At 36.6% G+C, this 13,110-nt stretch overlaps 1 protein-coding gene across 2 annotated transcripts in view; it reads left to right on the top strand.

Annotated features, from left to right (window-relative positions):
• COL15A1 (collagen type XV alpha 1 chain) overlaps positions 1 to 13,110 on the top strand; it is a 193,837-nt gene that overhangs the window by 141,958 nt on the left and 38,769 nt on the right. For both annotated transcript variants that reach the window (XM_072604723.1, XM_072604714.1), the window contains 2 exons: positions 7,762 to 7,830; positions 7,944 to 7,985. In XM_072604723.1, the coding sequence (XP_072460824.1) occupies positions 7,762 to 7,830; positions 7,944 to 7,985 (111 nt within the window). The remainder of the gene's footprint in view (positions 1 to 7,761; positions 7,831 to 7,943; positions 7,986 to 13,110) is intronic.

The raw sequence follows: 13,110 nt of genomic DNA, 5'->3' as shown, positions 1-13,110 counted from the left end.
TGGCCACTTGATAACTTACTGTCACTGCTTCTGCCTGTGCCTGGGCCAGATTTCACTCTTTGGACCTTCCCATTGGATTTGCTGACTCAGAGCAATACCCCATCTCTTGCCAGCTATCCAGATCCCCAGCATCCCTAGGCTACTGATTTCTGCTTTACCATGACTGGAGTCAAGAGTTTGTCCACAGTAAGAACAAGGTTGGCCTTCATTTATACCCTGACTCAGGCAGCTCTCTGCTGCCCTCTGCTGGTTCTGGTAGAAAAAAAATCACCGGTTCTTTGCCCTCCTGACTCTGTCATGACTCTATGCTCAGGTTCCCTGAGGTTACAACATTCCCATTCAGGGAATTAGCTCTAACTGGGATAACATGCAGCATATTATAACCCCCTGAGCCAATTTAAAACAGTAGTCAATTCCCTTAAAAGTAAATTTCACTCTTTTCTAAGTTACTACAACGTATTTGGCAACTTTTGAGAGGATTTAGCAACTCAAATCATAAGTGTTCATCTGAGTCCTAACTGTCCTTAATGGACCAGTGACATCTGGTGAATTATTTCAATCCTCTGCCTCCCAACTTCATCATTATTTTATTTTGCATACATACTACATTTACTTTTCTGCTTACTGGGTGTATATTTAACCTCTCCTCAGTACAATGTAAACTCCTTGAAGGCAAGACAATCTCATTTTTGATTTTTCTCCCCAGTGCCTAGCACACAGTACCTGGCTTGCAGGAGGCACTTAATAAATGTTTGATTATTGATGTATAAATTGGAAAGTACCTCTGATTTCATAAATCCCAACCAAAACTGAGATTATTAATCACAACAAGTTCCAGGATCTTTTATAGTTCTAGTATTCTATGATTCTTCTCCAGTAAATTTTGTGCCAAAAAGTACTCGAGTAACAGTGCAAATAGTAAACCAACGTTTTGATCCCAGGTGGTGTCTGAAGATTTCAGTTACTCCAGCAACTCTATAAAGTATGTAAGGTTTAATAGTCTACTAGAAAGAGTACTGGATGGAAGTCAAAGGATATAGGTTCAAATTCCAGGTCTCCTACTTATTACTTATATGACCTAGGACAAGCCAATTAATTTCTCTGGGCCTCTTTTCTCATCTCTGAAATAAAGGGGGTTGATCTTGATGATCTCTCTGGTTCCCTCTGGTTCTAAATCTGTTATCTTACATTAGGTTTAACTTTCAAAGGATGATTTTAATAGTCTGAATTCATTTGTTCTTTCCTACTTTCATAGAATATAAACCCAGGAGCAGAAAAGAGCTCAGAAATTATCTAAACCAACTCTCATTTTACAGGGGAGGAAAGTGAGAATTACAGAGCTTAAGTGCTTTACTCTAGGTCATACAGCCAGGATGTCACAGAGTCAGGTCATCAAACTTCAAACCCAAAGAGCTTCCCATTATCCTAAGATGCTTTTTCATTTTTAAAGTCCACCCAGGAAGTCATTGAAATTGTCATATACCTTGCTAAATACCTTCATTACCTAGTTGTGTTTGTCCTTCATTTTTGATGAGGACCATGACATCAGAGAAATGATGACATGATTTGCACTTTGTTTTGAATGAGAGAAGGCTGTGCAAGGTCACCAGCCTCACTTTCTCCTCCTGAGCCATCTGGATTTAGTGACCAGATATTCATCAGGATGACTGGAGATAGCCCAGGATGAAATGGGAGACCTTGGCCTTTTAGGCTAAGGCCTTTTCAGGTACTCACTTAAAATAAGGTAATGCTCATTAGGTTCCCATTACCTAGTTAACATATATTAACTGAATTCTACTTCAAGTTCAAGAACCCGGTTAACAGCTTTCATTATAGCTGGATAATTGTTCAGCAAGTTTTGAAGTTTTATTTTAAACATGTTTCATAGGTTATGCTTCTTTAATAAGAATTCAGACCTCAAGGTTCTTAATGTTGTGTCAAATTTACTTGATAATACACTCAGTGATAACACTAGTTCAGGATTAATACATTGAATGATCTCCACCATGCTAACTTTCAACCCTTTTTTTCTTGCTATATGGATAGAATGCTGGGTCTAGAGTCAGGAAAATTTGAGTTCAAATTCAGCTTCAGAAACTCATTAGCTGTGTGACCCTGGGTAAAGTTATTTAACCCTGTTTTCCTCAGTTTCCTCATTGGCGAAATGTGAATAGTAATAGCACCTACCTCCCAGGGTTGTTCTCAGGATCAAATGAGGTACTATTTGTAGAATGCCTAGCACATAATAAGAACTATATAAATTTTAAAAATTATTATTGTTATTTTGAATAGGGTGTTGGCAGGGGGAATACAGGTGGAAATAAGGGGGTAGATAGATGAGAATTTCTCCTTTGGACACATTAAGTGACCTTAGATTTTTTAATAATAATAATAGATATTATAATCACATAATATAGATAGAGCAAAACAATTATATTGTTATAGCAGTTATAATATTTAATGTCCATTAATATGGCATATTGCTAGATAATTATAAGAATGTTATTATAATGGCAATATATTTATATCTCTATAATTCTATAATAATTATTCATTGTTATCATTATATAGTAATTATGTAGTAATAATAATTCCTTATTATATCATTATAATATTTTATATTATCATTGTTGTTGTTGTTAAAGAATCTAAGATCATTTAATATGCCCAAAAGAGAAATTCACATATGTCTACCACCATCCCACTCCCATCTCTACTGCTACTGCCATCACCCTATCGAAGACCCTCATTAAACCCTACCTTAGCAATCATTTAGTCTAACACTCTCCTTTTACAAATCAGGAAAATGAGGCCCAGAAAAAGGAAGTATTTTTTTCAAGGCCACACTACTAGAGAATACCAGGGATAGGGTTGGAATTCTGGGTTTAAGCTCCAAAACCAGTGTCCCTTCCATGGTATCACACTGCCTCTGTAATAACACATCTTGGTTCATGTCTTACATCTTCCATGCTAGATTATAAGCTCAACAAAGGCTTCATTTTCTATGCATCTCGTCTTTAATGCCTTTTCTAGTGCTTTGCACATAAGTGGCTGTTGGATGAACGAATTAGAAACTTACTGAATAGTCAGCCCACTCTGAAGTGGTATGATTCAGAGTGAGAATGTCAATTTACTTTTCAATTTTTCTAGATAGAATAAATAAACCAATGAACCCATTAGAAAGAACCTAAACTTTAAGGACTCCATTTTGGAAGGCAATATGGCATAATGGATAAGACCCTATAGGACTCAGGGAGTCATGAGTTCAAATCCTACCTCAGATACTTAATAGGTGAGTAAGTCTGGGTAAATCTCTTAACCTCTTTGTGCTTCAGTTTCTTCATTTGTTAAATGAAGTGATTAGACATGATAGCTTCTAAGGCTCCTTGCTGCACTAAATCTATGATCCTATGATTCTATAATGGCTTGGAAAGGCAACAAGCTAATTCTTCTTTGAATATGTTTATTTATTCTGCTTAGTTCAGATCATAATAATCCTAGTGGTTTAGAATGGTTTTACATAGGTCTCATAATGTTAGTAGTGCCATCTGACCTTTGTAGACAGGTGGACACATCAAGGCAGATTTCTAAATGTGAAGAAGAACACATTGATGGTGCTGATTTGTATTTCAAGGAATTCTGCTCAGGGATTCTCCCTTCTATCCTACCCCTTCCCTTGCTCCTATCTCCCACTCCCCAACCTCCACTAATAGAAATCTCAATTCCTTCCCAACTTAGTAGACAATCTTTGAAAATTTTTGTAACCCAAAACTCCATCACTGTCAACCCAGTGTCTGAATTTGATGAGACTAGGCCTTATTAATCAATAATTAATAAATACTTGTTGACTTGCCTTGAGTTGGTCTTCAGATAACAGATAAGCAGTCCATTGGTAAGCCCAATGAAATCTTTCCAATTTCATAATACTTGATTTTGCTTGATTTTGTTTATGCTCTGTTTCATATATATATATGTACATATACGCATATATATACACACATATGTGTATGTATGTATATATGTATATGTGTACATATACATATGTGCATATGTATGTATGTTATATATGGCATAATGAAGCATTAGAGAAGGATTCTCATGAAGTAATACTGATTTGTAGCTTTTTTTAAAAGTCTATTGTCCTTTAATTTCTGCCTAATGTCATCAAAATTAGAAAACATTTATATTTATAAAGAATAAATTGGTAGAAGATCTATACACTGTTTTAAGTTGCATACATTCAGAATTTTACCCCCTTAAAATGACCACAGGGTGGGATGTAGTATGGGAGTCTGTATTAATTTCATATACCAAAGGTGATACATTGACTGAAACTTCTGTTGGTATATCTATGGATCCCCTGAAATTGGGATTTACTGGATCTTATTGGGGGGGTCATATTTCTCTGTTTCTAGAATAAAATTAAATTTAAATAAAAATGATTGGATAACAAAATATACTTATTAATTTCATAGACATTGGCATTCAAGTGAGTTTAATTAGTAATATGGTTATCACCTTCATTATAAAGACGAATATGCTAAGACCCCCAACAGTTCATTGACTTGCCCAAGGTTATACAGGTAGTTCCAGAGCTGGAACTAGAACTCACATCTCCTGACTTTTTCCACCATCCAACACTTCCTGCCTTGGACTTCATTATTTAGTTATACTACTTATAAAGGGTCTGTTTATGTCTGGGCAGCAACATAGGCAGGCTTCCTGTCCTTAGGTGCCCTTGCTCAATGTAGCCATGGAAAGCCAAATATGGTAGGTGAATGATTGGGTTGAAGGAAGTAGTATACTTAATGTTGGAGACAATTCCACAACTGGGTGGAGGGTTTGGGGGGAAGGAAGGAGGATGTGACTCATCTTTCCCCTCTCTGATAACCCACCCCTCTGGATCAAACTATGGCCCCCTGTATGGTATGGCTCATCTCCCACCTTAGAGACCACTGCTCCAGCAAACCAACAGCAGAGAGTAAAACACCTAGAGGCCCTAAACACTTATAGAAATCCCTTCTTACTACTTTCTCCTACCTAGAAAGCCATATGGGTGCAGTGGATAGTGTAGACTTGGAATCAGGAAGATCTGAGTTTGAATTCTATCTCAGACAAGCATTATTTAAATGCTTAGTTATTCTTACTCTTTATCAGACTGACCTTGGTGAGCACTAGCTAACTAGTCACTTACAAGGTCAGCTTACTTCCCTAAGGAACCCTATGTGTTAGAGTCTGTATCAGTTTCTTCAGGTTAATTCATCTGCAAAAAATATTTCTCATAAATTTGACTAAATTGTTTACACGAATTTTTATTGTCTTCCCCTATGATCTTTAGATAAGAAATAATTAGAGGCAGGCACTGCAAAAACAAACAGAACAAATAAAATGAACAAAAAAAAAAAAACCACTCAAAATTCCCACGATGCCAAGGTACTAAACAGTTTTTCCTGTGTTGGTGGGTCACTGCTGTTCTCTCCTGTTCCCTTATTTCCCTCCTCTGCCCTCCCCCTCATCCTATGCATGTGAAAACACTCCCACACACAACTCCAGAAATTCCCATGATGCTGGGTCACTAGGCTGTGTTTCCAGGAGCCCAAGGCCACTGTTGCTCAATGCCTTTTTCATCTTCCCCTCTCCAGACACACCCACACCCTGGTCTGAAAAGCGAGGTTTCCCCAGAAACCATTAGGTAAAAGTCTCATTGACCTTTGGGGTATCCTAAACCGGAAGTTACCTCTATGTCCTCTCTAAACATATATCTATATCTATATCTATATCTATATCTATATATATATATATATATATATATATATATATATATATATATAGATAGATAGATAGATAGATACAGATAGATAGATAAAGACGTCTCTATCTATATAGATAGATAGATAGATGATGTAAGTTGTCTTTAAACAAAAATTCTCTTGCACTAAATTCCTTTTAAAATTGATTTTGATTCCAAAAACCAATCACTTAAAAAAATTAACTGAATTTTCCTGTTTTTTTTATTAGAGAATGAATTGTTTCCTTTAATCTTTTCTTCATTTATTCTTGTCAGTGCAATCCTCTTGTGCAGTTATAAAGAAACAGAATAAACGTGGACCTTATCAAAATAATTTCCACTATACATGTCAAGGAAATGGATAGATATTAGAAATAATACCATATATTTGCCAAGAATTCAAGATTTGAGGCAAATAAATAGTTGGGGTTGGGGGGAAATATCAATGGAGCTTAAGAAACAAATAATTTCTGAACATTTTGTAACAAAATGAAAACTGATAAAAGCTGTGCAATAGCCATATTTTCGATCATGTTTAACAGGTTTCAGTGAAGTTTACTCCATATTTTAGTTATTTTAACAGATTTCAGTGAAATTTGTTGAACATAGATTTTATATTTCAAATGCCTATTTTTTTTCCAAAATGAAAACCTACAATTCGTAATTTTGTTCTGGGCAGATTTGTAACTGTTCACATTTAATACACATTTAACACACAACCGAAAACATTTCAGCTAGCCAAGTTTGGACCAACCCAAGCCTAACAATTTGAATTGTTCCCAAGGGACCTTCATTTCTCGATCATTTAATTATTCATTCAACAAGCCTTCATTCACTCATTTATTAACATTCATTTTTTAAAATTTTGAGTTCCAAATTCTCTTTCTCCCTCCAGCTCCTCCCCCATTCATTGAGAAGGCAAGCAGGTGATGTTATGCGAAACATATTTCCATGTTAGACATTCAAAAAGCATTTGTTAACAGGAACTGTACTAGAGATACAAATGCATTTTTTTTATGTCCCTGCCCTCAAGAAGTTTACATTCTACAGGAAGGAAACAATTTGGACTCAGATAAATCTTTGCAAAATAAATACAAAGTAAATACAAATAAATTTCATAGTGAGGAAAGAGTACAAAAAAACTGAGGCTCAAGAAAGGTCTTTTGGAGGTGGTAGCACTTGAGTTGAGTCTTAATTAAATGCTTTCTTTTGAATTGAATTGAACGAAAAATTCCAGAAGGCATAAGTGAAGAGGGAATTCATTCCAGACACTGAGGACAAGATAATCTGTGCAAAGGTATAGTAAAGGGAGGGAGATTGAAAGTGACATACAGGGAGCACGGATTAGACTAACTCAGCTAGATGAGTGTTTACCATGAAATCAATCTACAAAGCAAGGTTGGAGATAGATGATGAAGGCTTTGAAAGCCATAGCTTGTGGACAGATGGTGAAAGCTTTAAATATCAGAAAAGGAGTTTGTATTCTATCCAACATGTTCAATAAATCAGTAGATTTCAAATCAAATGTTTGTGATTAAATCTCACGTCTGCCACTTATTACCTGTGTGACCTTTGGAAAGGCTCTGAGTCTTTCTTCATCTGTAAAATGAGGGGGATGGACTGAATGTCCCCTGAGGTTTCTTTCTCGGTCTGTAATTCTATGATCCTTTCTTAGAGAGAACAATGAGTCATGGATACTTCTTAAATCAAGGAATGCCATAGCCAGACTTTTTCTTTAGGATTGTCAGTTTTTCAGCTGTATGGAGGACAGGAGGCAGAGAAACCAGTTCAAAGGTTATGGCCATAGTCCAAGGTCAGTTCCTCAGGTCTTCTAAAACTGTAGTCATAGGAATATTCATTGATCCTTCTTAAGCAAAGTCTCTCCTTTTGTTTGTTATTTTTCTTTTTTTAGCAAACCCCCTCCCTTCCCAGAGATTTTTGAATAACCATCTTCCTTTTGTTTTATCTCTTAGGGCCCACCTGGTTTGCCTGGACCTCCAGGGCCTCCTGGACCACCTGGAGCTGTAATTAACATCAAAGGAGTGAGTACCTCCAGGACATCACTTGACTTCTCCGTTGGCTTTTATCATAGCAGGACATACATTATGTATTTAAATGCATTGATTGAATTATCTTTCCTCTCCATCTCAAACAGACGGTTTTCCCAATTTCTCCCAGACCTCACTGCAAAACACCAGTAAGTGGAGTGCCTTGTTTAATCACAGGCATTGATCATGCATGAATTGCATCCCCCCCTCAAAGAATGTAGAAATGGCATGCTCCATGCTTATAGCCCAGTCCTCTTACGTTTTATTTCACCGTCTTTTCTGATTTGGAGTCTACCTCAAAAATGTTTTGCATCCACTATGTATCTTTAAGCAGCAGGAAGCTTTTAAGATAATATAAAATGGCATTTATGCATATATAATTTTATATATGTGCAAGTACTGCCAAAAAAAGGTTTTAAAACCAACAGAAAAAAAAAATCTTAGCAGATATATTTTACATCAGGGGCTTTAAAGGAAAATCTCACAGTTCATTGTACTGCCTCCTTTTACTTTCCATCATGAAGAAAGCCAAATCAAATGATTAGGGAGGATGGTCACAAATTTGGAGCATTTTCCCTATTAAAATAAGACAAAAACCTTGGCTATGTGGTTCTATCTCATTGCTTTGAATTTATAAAAATCTATAAACCAGTTAAATAGTAAAGATTGTCTATATATCAAATAGCAAAGTGCTTGTTTGATTTTACAGACTAGTCAGTGATTTGAATGAATGGCCTTGTCACAGGCATATACTTCTTAAAATTCCAAACAATTTAGGAAAGGACACAGGGCTTAAGGGGCCATTTTGAGTCCTCAATACTTCCGTAATGCAACAATCCATGACTTCCTCAGTGGGGAAATATATACCACCAAGGGTTGTTTAATAAATGGAAGAAATTCTTTTCCATTAGAGGCCAGAACTGTGTAGGTTTAGGTCTGTATTGCTCAGTGCTAAAGGATTTGTGCTAAAAGAGCAGTCAGTGGATCTTAGAAAGGGAGTGACTCCAGTCTCTCTCTCTGTCTCTCTCTTTCTGTCTCTCTCTCTCTGTCTCTCTCTTTCTGTCTCTCTCTCTCTGTCTCTCTGTCTGTTTCTGTCTCTCTCTGTCTTTCTGTCTCTGTCTCTCTCTCTGTCTGTCTGTCTCTCTCTCTCACTCTTTCTTTCTCTCTCTCCTTGACTCAACCTATGGCAAGTAGCTCTACTTCCTTGGGCTTCCATTGAGGTGACCACCTCTCCCAAACCCTGTCTAAATGAAGAACAGTGAGCAAATGATAGATAGGTTTTCACAATAAATATGGGTAGATTAACAACCTGGGTCTTCTTAAACATACACGCATGTTTTCCTGTTCATAGTAACATAGATGCTCACAGCAAATTATTCTGGAAAATGAATTTCTACAAGGTATATTGCTTTGTCAGAGCACACGTCCTTCAGTGAGGGAAGCTAGATGGCACAGTGGATAGAGGACCAGGCCTAGAGTCAGGAAGACTCACCTTCACGAGGTCAAATCTGGCCTCAAATACTTACTAGCTATATGATCCTGGGCAAGTCACTTAACCCTGTTTGCCTCAGTTTCCTTATCTATGAAATAGGCTAGAGAAGGAAATGGTAAACCTCTCCAGTATCTTTGCCAAGAAAACCCCAAATGACTGAACAACAAATCCTTCTGTTTCAAGCTATACAATTCTCCATATATAAATTTTCCAGGGGTGGGGAACCTGTGGCCTCAAAGCCATATGTAGCCCTCTAGGTCCTGATCCAAACTTAAGTTTTGGATACCCCACTAATGTTTTAGACCATGCCTTAGCAAGACAATAAGCTCTGTGCCTGATAGGTACTTAATAAACATTTTGTGTATTGTTTACATTATCACTATATTTAGGTCAAAACTAGATATTGGGTTATTGCCACGCTTGCCTAACCACAACACCATCCTATGTTTTCCCTAATACTACCATTCTCTCCTGAATCTAATGGTATCACTTAACATAGCATGGAAAACATGCTGATCTGGGAATGAGGAGAACTTAGTTTATATCTCAGCTTGGAGGCATTTCCTAGTTGTATGATCCTGAGTAAGTCACTTTTACCTTTTTCTACCTCAGTTTCCTCATTTGTAAAATGAGGATGACATTATTTGAATCAGCTATCTCATAATATTGTTGAAATCAGTTATTTTTATGACTTTTTAAAGAATGATTATTGTCAAGGCTGGTCATGGTAGAAAGGGAAAATTATAATCCATTACGTACTAGGATCCAGATTCCTTTCCTTCCTCCCTCCCTTACAGGATATGAATGAGTAAGGAGCTTGAAATCTAGTAAACCATTGAAGTTCTACTTAAGGAGATTCCCTGAAAGTAGAGTTTAGGGTCAGGAAGTGGAAAAGAGATGTTTTGGGAAAACTGAAGTGTTTATCAAAGCTAGAAAATGTATTTGATGACATCAGTACAGATTGATTTTAAGAGGTAAGAGATGGGATTTGTGAATTACAACATGAACTTTTCTTACCCAAAAATAGATCTCAACTCAGATGGTTAGAATTCAGGCTTCTTATAAAAAGCAAAGTTTACCCATCTTCATTTTTTTTTTTGGCTCTTGTCTAGAAGAGAGAAATATAGCCAATTAGATTCTTTTTTTCATAGATAGCAAGTCAAGAAGAATATAGTTCAGTGGTGTCAAACTCAGAAACAAACAGATTTCTGTAGCAGAACATTGACTAAGCAAAGTACAAATTAATATAATTTGTGCTATATTTTTATTTATTTTGTTAAACATTTCTCAATTAATTTTAATCTGGTTCAAGCCATAGTAAAGAGTTTTGCAACCCACAGGACATGAGTCAGACACCTCTGGTGCAGTTTATTTTAACTGCATAGAATAACCGAATCTCAGAATAGAAGGGATATTACATGATATCTAGTTCAAACTAGATATGAACAGAAATCTCTTCTAGAATATTTTGACAAATGATAATCTAGACCAGAGTTCCCAAATCTATCCTGTACTTCATCAAAATGTAATTGGGAAATGTTTAACAAAATAAATACAAATGTAATGCCACGTAGATAATGTTCATTAGTGATTTTCTAAGTCAATAATGTGGCCCACAGGGATCCATATTTTGAGCCTGACACCACTGTGTCTAGAGTCTGCTTAAAGACCACCAGCGATGAAGAATGTTCTCTCTCCTGAGGCACTCTCTGACACTGTGGAACAATTTTATGGGTTCTTAGTTAAAGGAATTTGTAGCTACTTATTCAAATGCATTAGGGAGATATTGAAGGTTGATGTTGAAAAAAAGACGTCTACCCAGGTTTACAATAAAAAGTCATCATTTCAATTCAGTCACATGGTTCTTTGTTGCCCATTTACCTGACACCTAATTCTGTGACTAGAATTGAGGCACAGATTATTATATGATTATCCCCAAAAGCTAAAAGATAACAAGGTAACCTTACACTGAGAGGTTTACTAGCTTTCCACCATGTAAATCCAGGATGTAACAAAAGACATCCCCAGGCTTGTCACATCTGACAACTACTGTCCATTTCTACAATTTACTTAGGTACAAGCAATACTACCAGAAGGAATTTAGAATGCATAGCTAAGGATTACGAAGTATTGCATAAAAAACTGAAGACTTTAAGCACATAGGTGGCATTTTCATCCTTGCTACCCATTGAAGACCAAATGCTTCAGAACAGAAAGGCAGATTTGGGAAGTGAACAGTTGGTTAAGAAGATTCTATCTGAGAACAGATTTTGTATTTCTGGACTATGGCTTAAAATAAGATGATAGGTTCTTAGACAGGGATGGAGTGCATTTAACAAGTGTTGGCTAAAAAAAAAGTAGTTATTTGGAGTCTTGAAAATCAAATTGAAACTAAAAATGAAGAGGGAGGAAGGAAATTGCCTATGTATCACTCATCATACAGAGTAGCAGTGATATAAGGAGATTAACAGTAGAGATGCCTGGAAATTCATAGAAAATGGCATCTAAAAATTGATAAGCAATAATTTTTTTAAATGCACAAAGTATGGATAACAAAGTAAACTAGAGAGTCTAACATAAATTTATTTCGTGGGTAGCACTGAGACCTACTAGGACATGTGCCTACAATGTGACTCAGACAGGTATACCTTATTCAATAGAGTAGATGGGGCAAGGGTGAGGAGGGTGAGAAGTGGAATTGTATTTTAAGAATATATTCCCACATGAGAAATCTAGAAATTAGAAGGGAAAGTGAGTAGAAAGCATTTGGGTGAAAAAACAAAGGAGGCAGAAACCAATGCAATATTGTCATCAGAAGGTATTACAGATCACTTGGTCTGAAATAAGAAATGAAGAGTTGGGGAAATAGATCATAATCTTGAAATGGAGGCATGATAGAGTGATGATTGAGGACTCACTGGAACCTACTAGAAGCTCTCTTTTTCAAGAGCATAGCAGCTAATGATTTCTTGGCTTGCCTTAAAAATGATTTATCCTTCAAAAAGTGAAGAAAGAAATGGGGAGAAGTACTATTCTGGATTGATTCTCATTGGCAAGCAAAAACTATCTGCTAGGCTGGAGATGACTGGAATATTGCAGGGAAGTGACCACTTCATCGTAGAATTTGTGAGAGAAGAGCCAAGAATTGTCACGTATTCCATATTTTGAGACAACAGATTTCAAAGGATACTGAGAAAAGATTGAGAAGATTGTGTGAGGAAAAATTCTATGTGGAAGTCGTCTCTCAAGAATCAAATTCTGAAGACACATTATTCATAAGGAAAAGAAAGGGGAAAATGGGCTAAGGAGACCTATGTGTTTGCATAGAGAACTAATCAGTCCAATCTGGGTTAATAAAGGGAAGAGATGATCCCACTGAACTTTGCCCTTTTGCCACTTTTGGAGTATTGTATTCAGTTCTGGGTACTATATTTTGGGAAGGATATTGATAATAAGTAGGCGAATATACAGTCATGTGACAAATGTAGTTTAAAAAAACTGCTAGTTCATGCCATATGACAACTGGTTGAAGGAATCAAGAGTATTAACCTAGAAAAAAGAAGATAGAATTGCAATAATAGCTATATTTAAAGGCATGCTATGCAGAAGGGAGATGAGATTTGAACTCTTCAGTGCCAGAGGGCAGAACTAGGAGCAGTGATGGAATTGCAAAGTGACAGACTTCAGCCCAATGTAATGAAAAAATTCCTAACAACCAGAGCCACCCAAAATTAGAACTGGCTGCCTAGGGAGCTAGTGCCCCCTCCCCCACTCCAGTATAT

This window comes from Notamacropus eugenii, chromosome 1, assembly GCF_028372415.1.
Source record: "Notamacropus eugenii isolate mMacEug1 chromosome 1, mMacEug1.pri_v2, whole genome shotgun sequence".
NCBI classification, from domain to species: domain Eukaryota; kingdom Metazoa; phylum Chordata; class Mammalia; order Diprotodontia; family Macropodidae; genus Notamacropus; species Notamacropus eugenii.
This window is presented reverse-complemented; position numbering and strand designations above follow the sequence as displayed.